The following is a 16,049-nucleotide window of genomic DNA, read 5'->3' on the forward strand; positions in this document are numbered from 1 at the left end:
TGGACAACATATTTTGGCTCAATTTTAAAATCTGAAGCCTGGAAACTTCTATTAAGCAAAATCTAAGTCCTTCCGAGTAAGTGTGCTAAAATTAGTATTTTTGTTTGGAATCACTTCTATTTAAGTTCTGGACAGAAAATGCATGCCAAAATGCAGTACAAATAAGGATAATTTATTATATTTTAAAAAGAATTCATTAGAATATTTACAAAGCTCAAATCAGAAAAATCAGTCTTTTTAAATAATTATTTTATTTAAGACATTTTCTTTCTTATTCCTCTCTTGCTCCGTGATTTCTTTTTTCTGCCTTCAAACACAGGTTTGGCAGTCACCATGACCACATCTCCCATGTCTTCATCCTCATCACTTGAGCTACTACACCCTTTTTTCTCTTTATGGTCTGCTGTCTCTGTTGCAGACATATTCTTCCTCCTTTTGCTCTTGCCTAAATCTCTGCCTTGGGATTCCTCCACTGAGGAATCACTAGAAGTTTCTGAAAGAAGCAAATTTCCAACAAAACCGCCTCCATATAAAAATTCTTTTCTGGAATCTGACTGTTTTCTTCTCTTTCCCCTCTGTACTTTTGTTGCTGCAGCTTCATTTGCACTGCCTGTGGCACCTTTCCCTTTCCTTTTCCCAGGCTGTTTGAGTTCCATCTCCATGACAGCAGTGGCCTCCTGAATTTCATTGTCTGCTTCCTCCTGTTCCTTTCTCTTCAGACAAGTCACAGCTCTGCGCAGTCTCTGGCTTTTAATAGCTTGTTTTTCATGCTGTTCTAGCCTGAAGAATGAATCGATTCGAAGCTGAGTCTATCAAAAATAAAACAGAAGCACAGTTGAATGTTTTTGTGGGAATTCAGTTAGCTATGTTATAAAGCATCTTAAACTAAAGCAGGACAAAGAAGTCATTAAATTAATAGACATGCACACAGATGTGAACAATAAGACACATCATTACAGTAATAATACCCATACTTTATAATAAATTAGGCAACAAGAACCTTTACAGAAATTAATAATTAGCAAATTCTAGTAAGACTTCATAAATATTGCACTGCTGGTGATTAGACATATGTTCCTACTGTCAAGCCTAATACAGAGAATCTCTGTAGTGCTCTCAAGTATGTCCTTACAAACACATCCTTAGCTTCCAGCTGTGAAAGCAGAATGTTTACTAAGTAAATCCTGTAAGTGCACTTTGCATTTCTGCCTCCAAGTGCAAGAACATGCAGGTGTTTGACTCAGGTTCACTGCACCACATGCTGCTACAGTATAAAGACTGAAGAGTACAACTAGTAGTCCTCACACAGTGTGGACTTGTGCTATTCAACCACAGCTAGGCTTTTTGTATAGGCTAAGCCAGTCCTCTACTTTATCCCTAACATTGCCTAAGAGAGACAGACTCTTCAAAAGGATATTCCAGTCAACCTGAAAGTATATATATGTGACTACAGGGCTTTCACTCCACTCAGTGACACAGAGAACCTGGAAGACTGGTTTAGACAATGTATCTATCTTGTGTATGGCAAAAGGAAAAAAGACATTGGGGATCAATTTTACAACCTACTTTGACAGCTACCACAGTGGGCATCACCATTCACTTTCAAGTGTTAACAAAGCTGAACATTTACTTGGAAATTAGAGTACTATTACTAATGGGCATTTGCTCAACAGTTCAGTCTGCACTCTTCCTCAAAGGACGTGTACAGCATCACTCCACCAAAATCTCAGGGGCACTTTTATAAACACTTTATAAAGTGCTTATGGAACACTGTCTTCTAGAAGTACTGAAGTTGCTTGAGGTACATGTAGCTTGACTGTGTCCAGAAAAAACAGCAGCCTGGACTTGAGAAAGGTGCTTGATAGGTAAGGAAACTTGAAACCAATGTCTGAAATTATGCAGAGTCCCTCACAGCACACTCAAATCATACAGAAATCAAGTCTAGAGAAGCAAGCTAAGTGACTTTAAAAAAAATAAATACATAAAAATATTAAAAACCAAAGCCCAGCTTCTGAAAAGATTATTTTACTTCAAAGCCTTTTTAAAATGCTTCTCTCACAATTTTCCAGATACTCTTAAACTATAGGTAGATTTTCACCTGCTGCAAGTTCAGTTGTTTCATCACAGGCAAAAGGATTCCATCTATCTTTGTCCTAGTCCAGCCAAAGTGGTCCTTGCAGAATGTGCAGAAAGTTAAGGAACTTTTCAAAATGGCTTCTACTGGTATTTTGTAAACACGTAAAATGAAAATTCCTGAAGTAAACAATTTCTGGAGGAAAGTTGCTCCACTTCAAAGCTTTTTCTACTACAAAAGATTCTCGATTAAGACAACACATCACAATCACACTGCTGTATCTCCATTAGTTGCAGAATTTTTTTTCTAATACATCAACATTTTCAAAAGCCTGTCTCAGTGAAGACAGAACTCATTTTGGCTACATGGTATTGCCATAGCACAAAATGCCTGTAAATAAACCTTATTTTTACACTTGTACCTACTGGAAGTTTCATTTACTGTTTAAAACACTATTAGCTCTGCATTTTTTGCCATCTACTTTTCAATAGTTTGCTACAGCTCAGACTGCAACTGAAGCAAAAATTAGACATTATTGGAAGAAATGCAGGGAATAACAAGGGATAAAGTGCAGACCAAAACACCATTTCTGTCAAGACTTCAAGACTTATTTGTGAAAAAAGGCAAACATACAGAGACTTCAAGAGGAGAAATATGCACAGGACAGTTACACAAATATAACAGTTATAGAAATATAATATCACAACAAACTAGTCAGTTCAGCTACAAGATTGTCTTTGCATGCTAAGCCCACTCTCAGGAGGGCAAGCAGCCCTGACTGCCACACATGCATGGCTGCATTCCCTTCTATTCCAGAGCTGCCATCATTTTAGGGGAGCACATGCAGATAGGGCTTGGGGCCCCTTGCAACAAAGAGATGTTAAAAACTTGGCACTCCGTTACTGACTCCTTATGAACTTTGAGTACTTTCACCCAACAAGTAAAAGGATATTCTCTGATCTGCTCTACATCAGGCTTTCCCCACGTGAATGAACCCCTTGACTCATCCACCACAGGCTTCAGGTATGCTTCTGCCACTGCTGGATTTGGGAAACCGGAATAAAGCTGTAGCTCCCGCAGTTTTTTCTTGACTTTGGTGTCATGTGGATTAGGCATCACTTTCTTATTCTTCTGAGCCTCATTCCACCATTCACTGAAAAACAGAGAAAATTATTAATCTGACTCATAAAATAAAATCTGAAGTATCAAGAGCCACCCTGCTAATTTCAATAGCCTTAGTCTCCCTACTTCAATTAGTACAAAAGATGATGTAGAAAATGCCCAAATGAAAGATGGCAAAAGGGACAAAAAAATCTTAAAAGCAGAAAAGACAAAACATACGCATTAAATGCAGCTATTGTAAGCCAAAGTAGCAAATATCACCTGGATTCCCCATAAACAGCTAACCAGCAGGCTCCAACTTTAGCCTCATTTGCAGAGGATATTCCACACACAATGATCATTTTAGAGGTTTTTAGGTATGCAAGGGAAAGAAAGGAAAAAAAAAAGACTTCTAACCATCCTTGCTATTGCCAATACAGCTGCCTTAGCCCTCTTCAAATATTGTTCTTGCCCACAGCCTACCTGCCTGTGTCCTTCCAGGTCATTCATTCCTCAGTCAAGTTCCCTTTCTCTATGAGCAAGATACAGCAACCTCCCACCAAACCAGGGAGAAGGAACCTCTGCTTCCACTATGGATCCAGCTCTCCAATAAACTCTGAGGCAGATGCACAATTCTACAGCTGTTCTGCTGTCTTTGTCTCTCTGTGATTGCTATATCACCTTGTCTACCTGTGATTCCAAATAGTGATATAATGGAGTCATGTTTTACAGCCTACTTAGTCCCATTAATGATGGTCCTGTTAATCAATGATGGTCATATATTTTGCTGCATGTTTAAGCATCAGAAAAGTGTATTTACTAATAATCACAATATGAAGATCCAAAAAAGCAAATCATAATGAAGCATACGCGAATTTTAAGAGAGGTTCCAAGCCATGCCCAGGAAATTCATTTAAAATCTCCATGGCTGTTACAAAGCCAACATTTGGGATGCCCTCAGTGTAGTCACTTCCAAGCAAGTATGCCAAATTAATTAGCTTGTTTCTATCCAACCCTGAAAAAGAAAGTGTATAGATTCAGTATTAATTATCTTACAAAATAAAAAATATTATCAGAAAGGCAAAAACTGAAAGGAACACAAAGGCATTAACTCCATAAAATTATATTTAATTCAACAGCACAATTTGCTAAGTTATATTCTGGAGCAGTATCAATATACTCCTGTGCCAAAATGAAAATGTTACATTGGACATCAGGAAGAATTTTTTTCATGGAAATGATTGTTAAACATTAGAATGGACTGTGCAGTGAGGTGGTGCAGTCACCATCCCTGGAAGTGTTCAAGAAACAACTGGATGTGTTACTCAATGCCATGGTCTAGTTGACAAGGTGGTGATCAGAAAAACATTTGGCTTGGTGATCTCAGAGGTCTTTTCCAACCTAAATAATTCTGTGGTTCTGTAATTTTAAAATTTAGGGTTTTTACAAGATGGGTTTTTTTACATTTATTACATCCAGTTACTGTTCTATTCTCATCGAATGCTGACCTGAATTAAGTAATGCCAGAATCAAATAAAAACATTCTGTTTGAATTCTAGTCCATAATACCAATGTCTCTGCTTCCTAGAAGTGTTCCTCAACTGTGAGTCATTTGCTCTGTGCTGGTAGAGTTACTAAGTAGATCAAAGAGCCCATGAAACAGCCAGAAAGAAGGAAGAGCTCAGCTGACCACTTCTATTTGATAGGCTGTAAGGTCTGAGGCAACCAGACTGATTTTCAGTGACCACCTTCAAGAGTTTGGATTTGAAAAAAACTTTTTAAAAAATTCCATGTAGAAAAGAAGGGATAAACACACAAAGCAAGACTATCATCATGCTAGTCACGAAACCCATCAGCCATCCAGACAAGAATTTCTGCAATGCATGGGAAACAAGAAGCACAAGACTGCAGAGGAATGTGACAAAGACTGATGATGACTATTTTTTCCCAATAAATAAATATTTGACATTAAAACCATTCAAAAATGACAGACAAGCTTTTACAGCAATCCTTTCCAATTAAGACACAGTAGCATACTTAAGTAGGGCAAAATTATTTCATTCAAATTGCTGGAAGAAACTAAAGCTACATTTTTCATCACATAAAAATATTATGAAATTTTACATGCTAGTATTTCAAAGTCTGTAGCCTCTCAAATTGAAAATGTCAAAACTGATTTTAAAAGAGTTCTGCTCAAGACATAATAACAAGTTTTAATTGCTTCGTATTTTGCCTAATACTTTATGTGACACTGAAGCTTAGTAGTTCAACAAAGTTGGCAACAATTGATTAGACTAGCTCAAAAGCAGAAGAAAACAATCTTTCAGTGTCAACTATATGATAAAAGTAAAACATTTATCAAAAAACTCATATTCCAGATTCACTTTTAATTCCTACATCTCAGTATGTCCAAAACGAAATTTTATTTCCAGAAGACTAAAAATCTGATGACATCAGAATATCATTTTCCCACCACATCAGAAAATTCACACTAAAATTTACCCAGAAACTGTTATCATAGTTCATATCTCCAGCCTTGGTGATCATTACACTAACTCAGTATATCACATGCAGGTGGTCTGCAGATTTGGGGGGGTTCATCTGGCAGTAAAACTGCAACCTAACTGAATGGCTTTAGAGACTCTCCAAAGAACAGATATTGATTAAGAGACACAAAATTCTGTAGAAAATACAAAGAGACAGAGTCATCTTATTAAAGACTGTGTTTAACAAATCAATGTCTGAGGCTTACCTAGCTCATTCTGAAAATCAACATACTGATAATATTCTACATATTTGTTCTGACTGAAGAAATTTTTATAAACATGTCTTCCACCAAACAACCAAACATCACTGTCATCAGTGATTGTGCCAGAGGTCTGATCAGTAAGGTCCAGTATGGCACACTGCGCCTCAGCCTCCATCGGAGCCTCGATGTATGGAATGCCAAACAGACGGAGGAGCTCCTGGAGGATGGAAAGAAAACAGTTATAAATTCATCTAAAGGGTTAACTGCTAATACACTTCTGCTTGACTCAGAAATGGTAGATTCACACTTGGGAGTTATTTAATATTTGACAACAAACCTCAAACTTACGGTAAAAACTGTCAAGCTCAGTTAAGTCAAGGGGGAATCCCCACGCAACTCCTCTCAGGCAGACAGTGCCATGGAAGTCAAGCACTATTTGAGCACACTTTTACCACACAGTTTGAGAACCTGCCATCTTAATTACACAAGCATACTTAAGTATTGTTTTGCACAGCAAGGAGAAAACTCCATGCATTACAATTATGTGGGTTTCATGAAAGAAAGATGCAGGTTAATATAAAAATTAAAATAAAATTGAAATAAAAATTTAAAAAATATTTGGTCATCACTTCATCTAAGAAAGTATTATGAAAGTGTATGAGAAACATTCATATCAAGCAAGAAACAGTGGGAAGCCTAATCATTCCTTGGATAGTATTTTGATATGCCTCTATTTTGATGTATTTTTGCTTTTATGGGATACATTACACAACCTCAGTTAAATATCCCAGACACACTAGGTTTACAGGCTTGTGTTAGGTACACAGATCTGGATTATGTTCTTCATTCAGATGGCTTTTGAGGCTTGACACAATCAGCCTCAAGACTTTAAATTTTTACTGTATTTAAGAATAAAAGCACAAGATCAAAAGACTTACAACTATAATAGTTGTAGTATAATAGTATATAGTATATAGTATAATAAAACTATAATAGCATATGACTACATGGCATATAATACTACAAAAGCAATCTACTGCCCTTAAAAAATCACCAGAAGAAACAAGAATGTGCAAATATTTAATGCAGATAAAATATAGTAGTAGTTTTAAAACTACTAAAACTGTTCCATTAAGAAAAAAATGCAAGCATTTACATATTTCTCAGAATTAATTTGTTAGCATAAGTTTATTACATTACAGATACTATCACTAGTCTACTATATTATGGGTTTGCTAACCCAAACACTTTGTGTAACCCAAACCTTGAAACACTGACACAGAAATATCAGGTTATTCAGGTGTTACTGGTGAGATTCCTTCAAATTGCTTACTCAGGGCATAAACTATACAGACTTCTTGTCATTTTCTAACCTTTTAATCCCTAGGGGAAATCAGTTTACCTAACACATAGACTGCACCAATTCTTTGCTGCTGAATGAATATAGTTTCCTAATATTTTTTGTTCATTTTGCACCTTTCACAAAAAGAGGCCAAGATCAAACTGGCTCAACTTTTAAAAGTTGGTGCTTAAAAGATATACTGATTTATCCATAACTATACTATTATTTTATAATGTTATTAGACTTACATAAAATAGTAGGAATTCAAGACTATCTCAAAACTTTCAATATTTTAAAACAAGCAAACTGAAGAAAACAACCTCCTAAGAGGGAAAAAAGATGACCTATAACTAAGCAAAATTACTAATAGCTTTTGAGTAAATTACTGGGATGGAGGAAGGAAACATATCAAAATGACTCCACAAATACTACCTGGCTTTCCAAGAACATCTGTCCTGTTACAGAAGCAGCAACACGTTCCTGCTGCTGTTTTTGGGACTGAAGTGTATTCTGCTCAGCAGAAAGGTTCTTTTCTAATTCTTCTAATTCTTCCTGAAAATATAAACCAAGATTTTTATTATTTCAACAATTCAGGTGAACCCAGGAAAGTAAAGCATAAAGTCTCCAACTACAATTATTCTAGTAGGATCTATTCCATTAATTCACTCTAGGAAGTTGTTACAGCTTCTCTAATGCAGCAAATTGTAAGCCCAGAGATGGTCTAGTCATCAATTTACCTTGAAGTCTTCCTTTGGTTTTAGGGAGATTATAATTAATCACTTTTAAAGAAGCATCAGTTCCCATACATGTGGGAAAGTAACGATACAATCAGCAGCTGCTCAACAGTTTTCATTAACAACTATTTGGAGACTCCATTACAAGTTCAAAACAAGAAACAATGAGTTACCAAACTGATGTCCTGCCACTCATCCACTGCACCTTTACCATCAGCTTCTCCTTCAGCATTCTGAGTGTTTCCCAACTGCACCTCATCAGACTCCTTCTGCAAGTCCACTGTGAAAGCATCAGGTCTGCCTGTCTCCACTTCTGCAAGTGGTGGCTCATCACCCACTTTTTCATCATATTTAGTAGGAGACTCAGCCTCATTACTGACCTCTGCATCCACTTCAATAAAGCTTCCTATCAAAGGAAAACAGAGACTGGTACATGTTTTAAACTTGGGCAGTGACTTTTTTTTCTATATGCAGCAAATAAATATAACGATTGTGAAATTACATAAACCAAGTGGCTGACTGGTTATACACCAATTAAATTCAATATACACAACACGCTTTCCTGACTCTCCATATTCTATACTCAGGTTTCAATGGTAAAATGTGACACCAGGTGGAAAAAACACAGCTCAGATTTTCTTCCTGCCTCCTATATATGTGGGAGGGGATGCATTTTTAAGCATTTCTTACTAAGAGAAAAAGGTTACCTTCAACTGACTACAGACACAATACTGTCCTATTTTCTTATCCTTTTACACAATCAAAAAGCACATACCATCAGAATCACTGTCTTCAGACTGTGATACCCCTTCTCTTTCCATGTCAGGATCTCTTGCTTCTGGAAAAAGTCTAACATCCTCAGATACATTATCCTCTGTTTGTGAAATTACTGCCTGTGTATTTTCAGAAATTTTCAAGTTTTTCTCATTTTTAGAAAGGTCTGTTGTTTCAGTGTGAACCAAAGCATCTATACTGGTTTGCTCAGGGGAACAGCTTGGCTTCTGCAAACACAAATTCATATCCTTCTCTCCCAGAGACTTTAAGTCCATTTTGGAACCATTTTTTTCTTTGTCCAAGTCTTCTTTATCTTTTCTAGTATTGTTAATATAAGAATAATTTTCAGCTCTGGATATACTGGTATCATTTGGTGAAATATGATTTTTGGAACCATTTTCTTTCTTGTCTACATCTTCTGTGTCCTTTATAGTGCTGTCAATAGAAGTTTCAGCTATGGATATATTGGTGTCCTTGGGTGCAATATGCTTTTCCGAATTATTTTCTTCTTTGTGTATATCTTCTTTGCCTTTTCTAGTATTTTCAATAGCAGAATAATTTTCATCTCTGAATAGACCAGTGTCTTTGGGTGTAATATCACTTTTTTCCAACTCCTGACTCTTCTGTTTAAATTTAGCATCTTGCATATTCACTTGGATTGATGAATGAATTGTAGCTGTAGGAATGTTTTTTCCCTCAACTTTAGGAATCTGCTCTTCCTCATCTGAGCTACAAAGCAGAAAATCCTTCCCTTCTGGTCTTCCTGATAGCACTCCACCAGTTGTAGCATTAACAACTTCCTCCCCTTTATCATCTTCACTCAGAGCTTGCTGAATTGCCCGCAGTGTTCTTGGAGACACGCTGCCTTCCTCTGACACAAATTGGCCCACGTTCAATTGTCCTGAGTCCAGTTCTTCTTCTGAGCTGCTTTCCACCATGGCTGCCTGGATAGCAAGCAAAGTCCGAGGAGAGGGGGGTGCTGCCACCACACTGTCACCTTCCTCTGTCTGCTTCTTGTCAGATGCAGACAGCTTTGCATTAGCAGGTGATTCATTGGTTTTATTTAATTTAGGCAATTCGTGAATTTTTGATGAAGGTCCTGCAGTAGTTTCCAAGTCTCTATTCATAGCCTCTTTTGCTTGAATGCCTGAAAGAAAGTTTTGTGTGGAAAAATACTGCTTTATAAAAACATTCCATTTTACATAATGAACATCATTATATAGGTTATTAAACTGCTTTTATACAGGTTTACACATCACAATTAATGATGTATAACAGTAATGTACATTTCATACAACGTACTGGCTAGGTACACCTATAAACAATATTCAGGTTTGTCTTAAACCTGCCAGTTTCAAGTGTGCACACTCCAAACAACAGGTTTTACAAAATTAAGACCCAACATACCCTTTATCAGAATATAGTGAGAAGTCTCTTCAGAGACCACCCTCCTTGATTCCACTTCTTTCACAAAACCACCTTCATTTTCATATTGTGTTTGGATTTCACCCGAGTGCTGTTGATTCATTTCTTTTTGTACATTTTCTATGCACCGATTGAGGTTGCTTTTTTTAAGCAAACCCCTAAGCTGGTACTGGGAAAAGTCATTGGAGTCCTCAAAAAAAAAAAAAAAACAAAACAAAAAAACAAAACAAAACAAACAAATCAATTGAAATAAAACACCCCTTTTAAAGCAAATTCATTTCCCACATTCTGGAAGTGTGGGAATTCTTTCAAGAGTACCTTTAAGCAGCTAACATCTGTCTTTCACTGGTTGCTGCACTCACAAGCAACAGCAATACTGTCCTGGCAACACACAACAACTCTGAAAAGTACCAGTAGTTCTGAGTGCTGGAGAACATGACATCTCAATTTTGGCTATCAGAGCTCATCCCCATCTTAAAAAAAAGCAATTAAAAGATAATCCATATGCGGATCATTTTAAAATGATAGTTCTTAGCTTACACTTGGACACAAGCCATCATTTGATCTTATGTATATTGCACTTTCAAAACCTCACTGTAGAAGGAGCACTATAGGATTCCCCATATTCTCGTGTCTGATCAGCTTCAAGACATCTGCCTAAGTTACAAAAGCCTTTTCCCAGCTGCCAGCTCCTCTAACAACCTCAAGGTTTGGAATCCCAGCTGTTTTCATCCTGCCTGCCTCATCCACACCAGTAGCAGGTTATGCAGTCTTCAGCATAATGCTGATGAAGCACAAAACACAGCACAATATTTAACATTTTTACCAAACTGAATTAGCTCTGTTAATTTTAGTGGAAATCAAGAGATAAGGCTGTTAAGAGTCATTATCTCATTGGATTTTTTTTCTCCTCATGTTAACATGTTTTATTAAACAGTCCAGGGTGTAAAGCTTTCCAGATGTAGTACTCTTTCTTAATTTGCATTAATGGCAACAGCTCCATTCCAATGCCTTGAAAGCTATTTTAAATATTACCTCTGGCATTGCTTCAAATAACGTTCTTCTTCGCTTTGTAAGTTCTTTAATATCAGTCAAGATCTCATGCTTTATTTCTGGAGGCAGCTTGTGGAAATCTTCTGATTCAATATCTATAGAATAAGGATTTTCACATAACTGTTCCTATAAAAATGGAAAACCAGAATACGTATTTTATATTACAGCACAACAAAAATAATAAAATATTTAGAGCATCATTCCAAGCAAAATAAAAAACCCCACCCCCTCAAGAACTTTGTTGCTACTTCCCCACATAGTGAAGAAAATATTAAAAAAAATGTAACTACTATGTAATAAAATAACACTAAGTACCTCCTTATTGATGTATACTATACAGACAAACTTGATTTTATTCTTTTTACAAAAAGATACTTAGTATAAAACACAGAACCAGGTCACATAGCCTCAACTACTCAGATTTTGTCCTTCTAAAGAGGTTCTCCTTCTGAATGAGAGCTGCTTCAAAGATAAACATTCTTTCCAAGAGTGTTTCTTTTTTTTTTTTTCCTATTGGTGAAAGCAGAGATAATTTTATTATTTATTATGTTTTCTTCTTAGGTTATGTATTTCTCTTGTCCTCTTTCAATCAAATCAGCACATCAGAAGCAAACGCAGAATTTATCAGTGAAAACACAAGGACTTCAGTGCTTCAACTTCAGTTCACATTTGGAGAAGCACAGGAATTCTGTTAAATCTGCTCTTATTTATGTACATACATGTGCACAAATGCATGCATTTCTCCTGCATTGTTACAAAAAACAATGTCTTCTCCATACTTCCAAAGAAAGTAGCAAAAAGTAAAAGAAAGGCCTATCACAAGAATTTTCTGTTCTGCTGTATTCTAGTGGGGAAATCACATTTACATTTCCTCATTAATATGAATTCTTAGAGTATTGAAAATTAACCTGCTTCCTTATAAGTAATGCTATAATAAGACCTGCATCTCCAAATAATTGGATTTCAAAAGCTTTTTGCTCGTCTTTCAAGCACAGCACACGAATGAGAGGATAGTTCACAGTAACAAGGCAAGTGTGTTGCACTTACTTGCAACATCTGTTTTTGGCTCATTCTCATTTGCCATTCTTTTTCTTCCTCCTCCTCTGAGCTAAAAATCACAGAGAAAACAAATGTGTAGATATTTAGAAAAGGAAAACAAGAGTTTCTATTTTAAGCAAAAAGACATTAGTCATGCCTTCACTGGTCAAGCACAAAAATTTGCAGTATGAAACACACACACACAAACATATATATTTACATATACATTTATATATATATTTACATACATATTCATATACATATAAATACGCACACAGGTCATAAAGATCTGAGCAGAAAGTAAGAAGGCAAACATGTCAGTTAAAACTAGATGGAAACAACTGCTGCTGTTTAGATCATGACACAATTCTTACTTGGTCAGCATTTGAAGTATATCAAAGTACAGATGTGCAAAAAATAACCTACAGGGCAGCTTCATATTCTCAGTGTTATTTAAGAAGATGCCACAGGTGTGACAAGTACAGACAAAGCCAGCTTCTGCTGAACATGTCAACACAAAACAGAATCAAGCTGCCACACCCAACCTTGAACAATCAGTCCCATTTAGTTGTATGGACATGGCCATAGAGACTGAGACAGAACTTTCAACCTCATACATGAATCCAGGGTAGAAATTTAATCTGTGGGCTGAAAGCTTCCTCTGTTACTTTCCCATAAATAACTAGGAGGCTTCTATATCCAAAAAAAATTGAAATAAAATATAAATTAGAGAAATATACTTTATATATATATATATTACAGTGTCTCACAGGTCAAAGGTCTTAAATCAGCATAAAAAAACGTGGTTTATACTTTTACCCAAGTTTATTAAAAAACATTTAAGCTATTTTTCTTAATTTTACCTACCTATTCTTCTCTTCATCCTCTAAAGTAGGCAATACATACATATCATCAATTCCTTCTCTTCGAACTTGTGTAATACTGGGCAAAGCTTCATTGCTTAGGGGGAAAAAAGAAAAAATAGAACAGCAATTAACAGCTTCAGAAAGAGTTACTACAATATATATGAATTACACTTATAAACAAGGGAAAAATAATTTTTATTCTTGCCTTTTGCCTGTAATAGCAGTTTTGATAACGTGTCTCTTCAAAAGTGTTTTCAAGAGTTTCTCTGTAGTTTTCCTGGAATCACTGATGGCAATTTCCTTTCTTTGTCTTCGCTTAGCCTATGAAAATAAGATTGCTGATGATGCACATCCAGCGAATCCCTGTTAAAATTCTGTGTGCTGAGCCTAAGAGCTACTCCTAACTCATTCTACACCAAGGGGGAGAGAGCCATCACAGCCTCTAAATCTAAGTCCATTTCCCCTGTGGGACTCAGGAGCAGCTTTCATCTGCTGGCTACAAATGCCTGCAGAGCTGTATTCAGGTCCACTCTGGAGCAAAAGCCAGGCTTGTACCATAATCTACTTCTCTACAACCTGGCTCCCATGCAAATCAAATCTGCCTAGATTGAAGAGCTGCTGCATGCTCCAAAAGCTAACCCAGGCTGGGACTGCAAAGAACACCCAAAGAGCAGTGGACTTCAATCCCCACAGCTCAGAAACATAAACAGAACAACAGGAAGGAAACTGAAAAGGGCTACTTATCAGCAGAACGCAGAGCCTCTTTTACATTGCAGTAACTCACAAAGGTACTTACCAAGGTTTGTCTCTTCAGAAGAGGTGCCTCTCCATCAAAAACAAAGACGGGTCGAATCCGGAAAAACAGTAACTTGCAGAGTCGATGAAACAGAGTGAGCAGGTGAGCATTCCGTACAGAAATGCCACCACGGGCTCCCTTTATTGCTTGGTTCAACCAAATACTGATATCTTAAAGAACCGTTGAGAGGAAAAAAATGTTCTCTTTTACACATATACCACTTTGGGAGTTCCTATAAAGTGCACAGATTTGACTGAATGGCTTTTGCCCACGGCTCCAAGCATGTCTTGTCAAAACCAAGAATATCCAAATAGCTACGAACTTGGAAGAAGACTAAACTATCATCCCTATTGCCCTGCACAAAAAGCAGAGTGGAAGCAAAAGTGCAGCAAATACCTCCCCAGTTATTTTTACAGGAAAATGACAAGTAGCTTCCTTCCACATCTTTCCAGCATTTAACCAAGTATACAGGATGGGAAAGCTGATGCATAAGCATAAATCTTCTTCATCTTGTAGTCCTACTAAAAACAGCACATTTATTTAAAAAGTGCAAAATTCTATAGCCCAACACTTGTATAAGGAACCTACTAAAAAAAGTCTATTTTTAAAAAGATGAAAGTAAAAGGGCTTAGTACATACTGTAAAGCAAAAATTCCACTTACCAAAATGTAGGCAATTTAAATGTAATAATAATAATAATAACAACTCTTATAAATAAGGAGAATAGTTAAAACAATCTCCCTTGCAACTTCGGTTCCCCAGCTTCACTTTTAAAGGATACCAACAGCAAGAATTTTCCCTTCCAGCGTTTCTGGGTTTATGGGTCTCCCGGTGCACTCAAGCAGCTTCCAAAGTCCTTGAACTCCCATTGTCCTTCCTTAGCTGCTTTGAGAGAAAAACTCTGAGGCACAAAGGAAGGAATAACCCAAAGATTGCGCGGCCTGCGACTGCTTTATTAAATCAAACGGAAATAACGAGGCAGCCGCTCGGCCCGGGATAGCCAGGAACAGCGGCAGGGACAGGAGCAGGGACATGGGCAGGGACAGGCGGGGGTCGCGATCCCTGACCTGCGGCGGGGAGCGGATCCCGGCGCAGGGACGCGGCAGGGAGGGACGCCGAAGGGATGCGGAACGAAGGGACCGGCAGGGAGGGACGCAGGCCCCGGCACCCGCGGCCTCCCCGCGCCCCGAGCGCAGGCCCCGCCCGGCGCAGCCCCGGGGCCGCCGGGAGTCGCCGAGTGCGCGGGGCGGAGCCGGCGCAGGCCCGGCCCGGCAGCGGCCGCCCACAGCCCGCCCCGCACACCGCGGTCTTCCCCAGCGGCGGCTCCTGGGGCCGGTAAGCTCCCTGGCTGCCTGAAGGAGAGGCTAGTACCTAACAGTAGGGAATAACAGAATTAATTATATTGGAAAAGAGCTCTGAGATCATCGAGTCCAATCTGTCACCGAACACCTCTTTTTCAACTGGACCGTGATCTAAGTGCCATGTCCAGTCTAAACACTCTGGGACAGTAACTACACCAGCTCCCTTCCAATATCTGATCACCCTTTCTGTGAAGAAATTCCCTTATGTCCAGCCTAAACCTGACCTGGTGCAGCTTGAGGCCATTTCCTCTCGTCCTGTCACTTGTTACCTGGGAGAAGAGGCCGACCCCCACCTGGTTACACCTTCCTTTCAGGTGGTTGTAGAGTGATAAGGTCACTCCTGAGCCTCCTTTTCTCCAGGCTAAACAATCCCAGCTCTCTCAGCTGCTCCTCACAGGACTTGTGCTCCAGAGTCTTTACCAGCTCTATTGCCCTTCTCTGGTTGGAGAATGGAAAAAGCCTCTTGTCCCAGAACAAAATCCCACAATGCAGACCAAAAGTAGTCCCATTTTTCCCACTCCCAAACATGATTTCCCCTGCAGCCTTGTGCTCTCTCCGTTCTGCCCCAACCACAGTCCCAGTGCACCCCACCCAGGGAATCCCTAGGGGAAGCTCCCTGCAGCATAACCCCAAGGACATGCACTTGGCTCCTGCTAATGCTAGAAGAATCCATACTCTATGGATAAAGTGTGGCAGTCTCCAGCCCAAGAGCAAAATAAATGTAAAACCAGAATTT

The 16,049-nt window shown here is 38.3% G+C and overlaps 1 protein-coding gene across 1 annotated transcript; it reads right to left on the reverse strand.

Moving 5' to 3' along the window:
• Positions 1 to 214: 214 nt before the first annotated feature.
• On the reverse strand, positions 215 to 15,138 carry ERCC5 (ERCC excision repair 5, endonuclease). The gene is made up of 16 exons (XM_058019059.1): positions 15,020 to 15,138; positions 14,734 to 14,834; positions 13,953 to 14,122; positions 13,362 to 13,477; positions 13,158 to 13,250; positions 12,300 to 12,360; positions 11,235 to 11,378; positions 10,182 to 10,389; positions 8,776 to 9,921; positions 8,174 to 8,406; positions 7,699 to 7,818; positions 5,928 to 6,141; positions 4,046 to 4,190; positions 3,025 to 3,227; positions 2,099 to 2,181; positions 215 to 809 (listed from the first exon to the last, which is right to left on the reverse strand). The coding sequence occupies exons 2-16, from the start codon at positions 14,819 to 14,821 to the stop codon at positions 255 to 257; spliced, it is 3,579 nt and encodes a 1,192-aa protein (XP_057875042.1). The 5' UTR covers positions 14,822 to 14,834; positions 15,020 to 15,138; the 3' UTR covers positions 215 to 254.
• Between the last annotated feature and the right edge of the window lie 911 nt (positions 15,139 to 16,049).

Source organism: Melospiza georgiana, chromosome 2 (assembly GCF_028018845.1).
Source record: "Melospiza georgiana isolate bMelGeo1 chromosome 2, bMelGeo1.pri, whole genome shotgun sequence".
Lineage (NCBI taxonomy): Eukaryota > Metazoa > Chordata > Aves > Passeriformes > Passerellidae > Melospiza > Melospiza georgiana.

What these genes read in the sequence shown, in the direction of transcription:
- ERCC5 (XM_058019059.1), bottom strand. Translation starts at nt 14,821, where the DNA reads ATGGGAGTTCAAGGACTTTGGAAGCTGCTTGAGTGCACCGGGAGACCC. An exon ending in AGGGAAAATTCTTGCTGTTG is followed by an intron (nt 14,123 to 14,733) that starts GTATCCTTTAAA and finishes CGGTTCTTTAAG; the next exon opens with ATATCAGTATTTGGTTGAAC. An exon ending in AGATGTTCTTGGAAAGCCAG is followed by an intron (nt 6,142 to 7,698) that starts GTAGTATTTGTG and finishes TCCATCCTCCAG; the next exon opens with GAGCTCCTCCGTCTGTTTGG.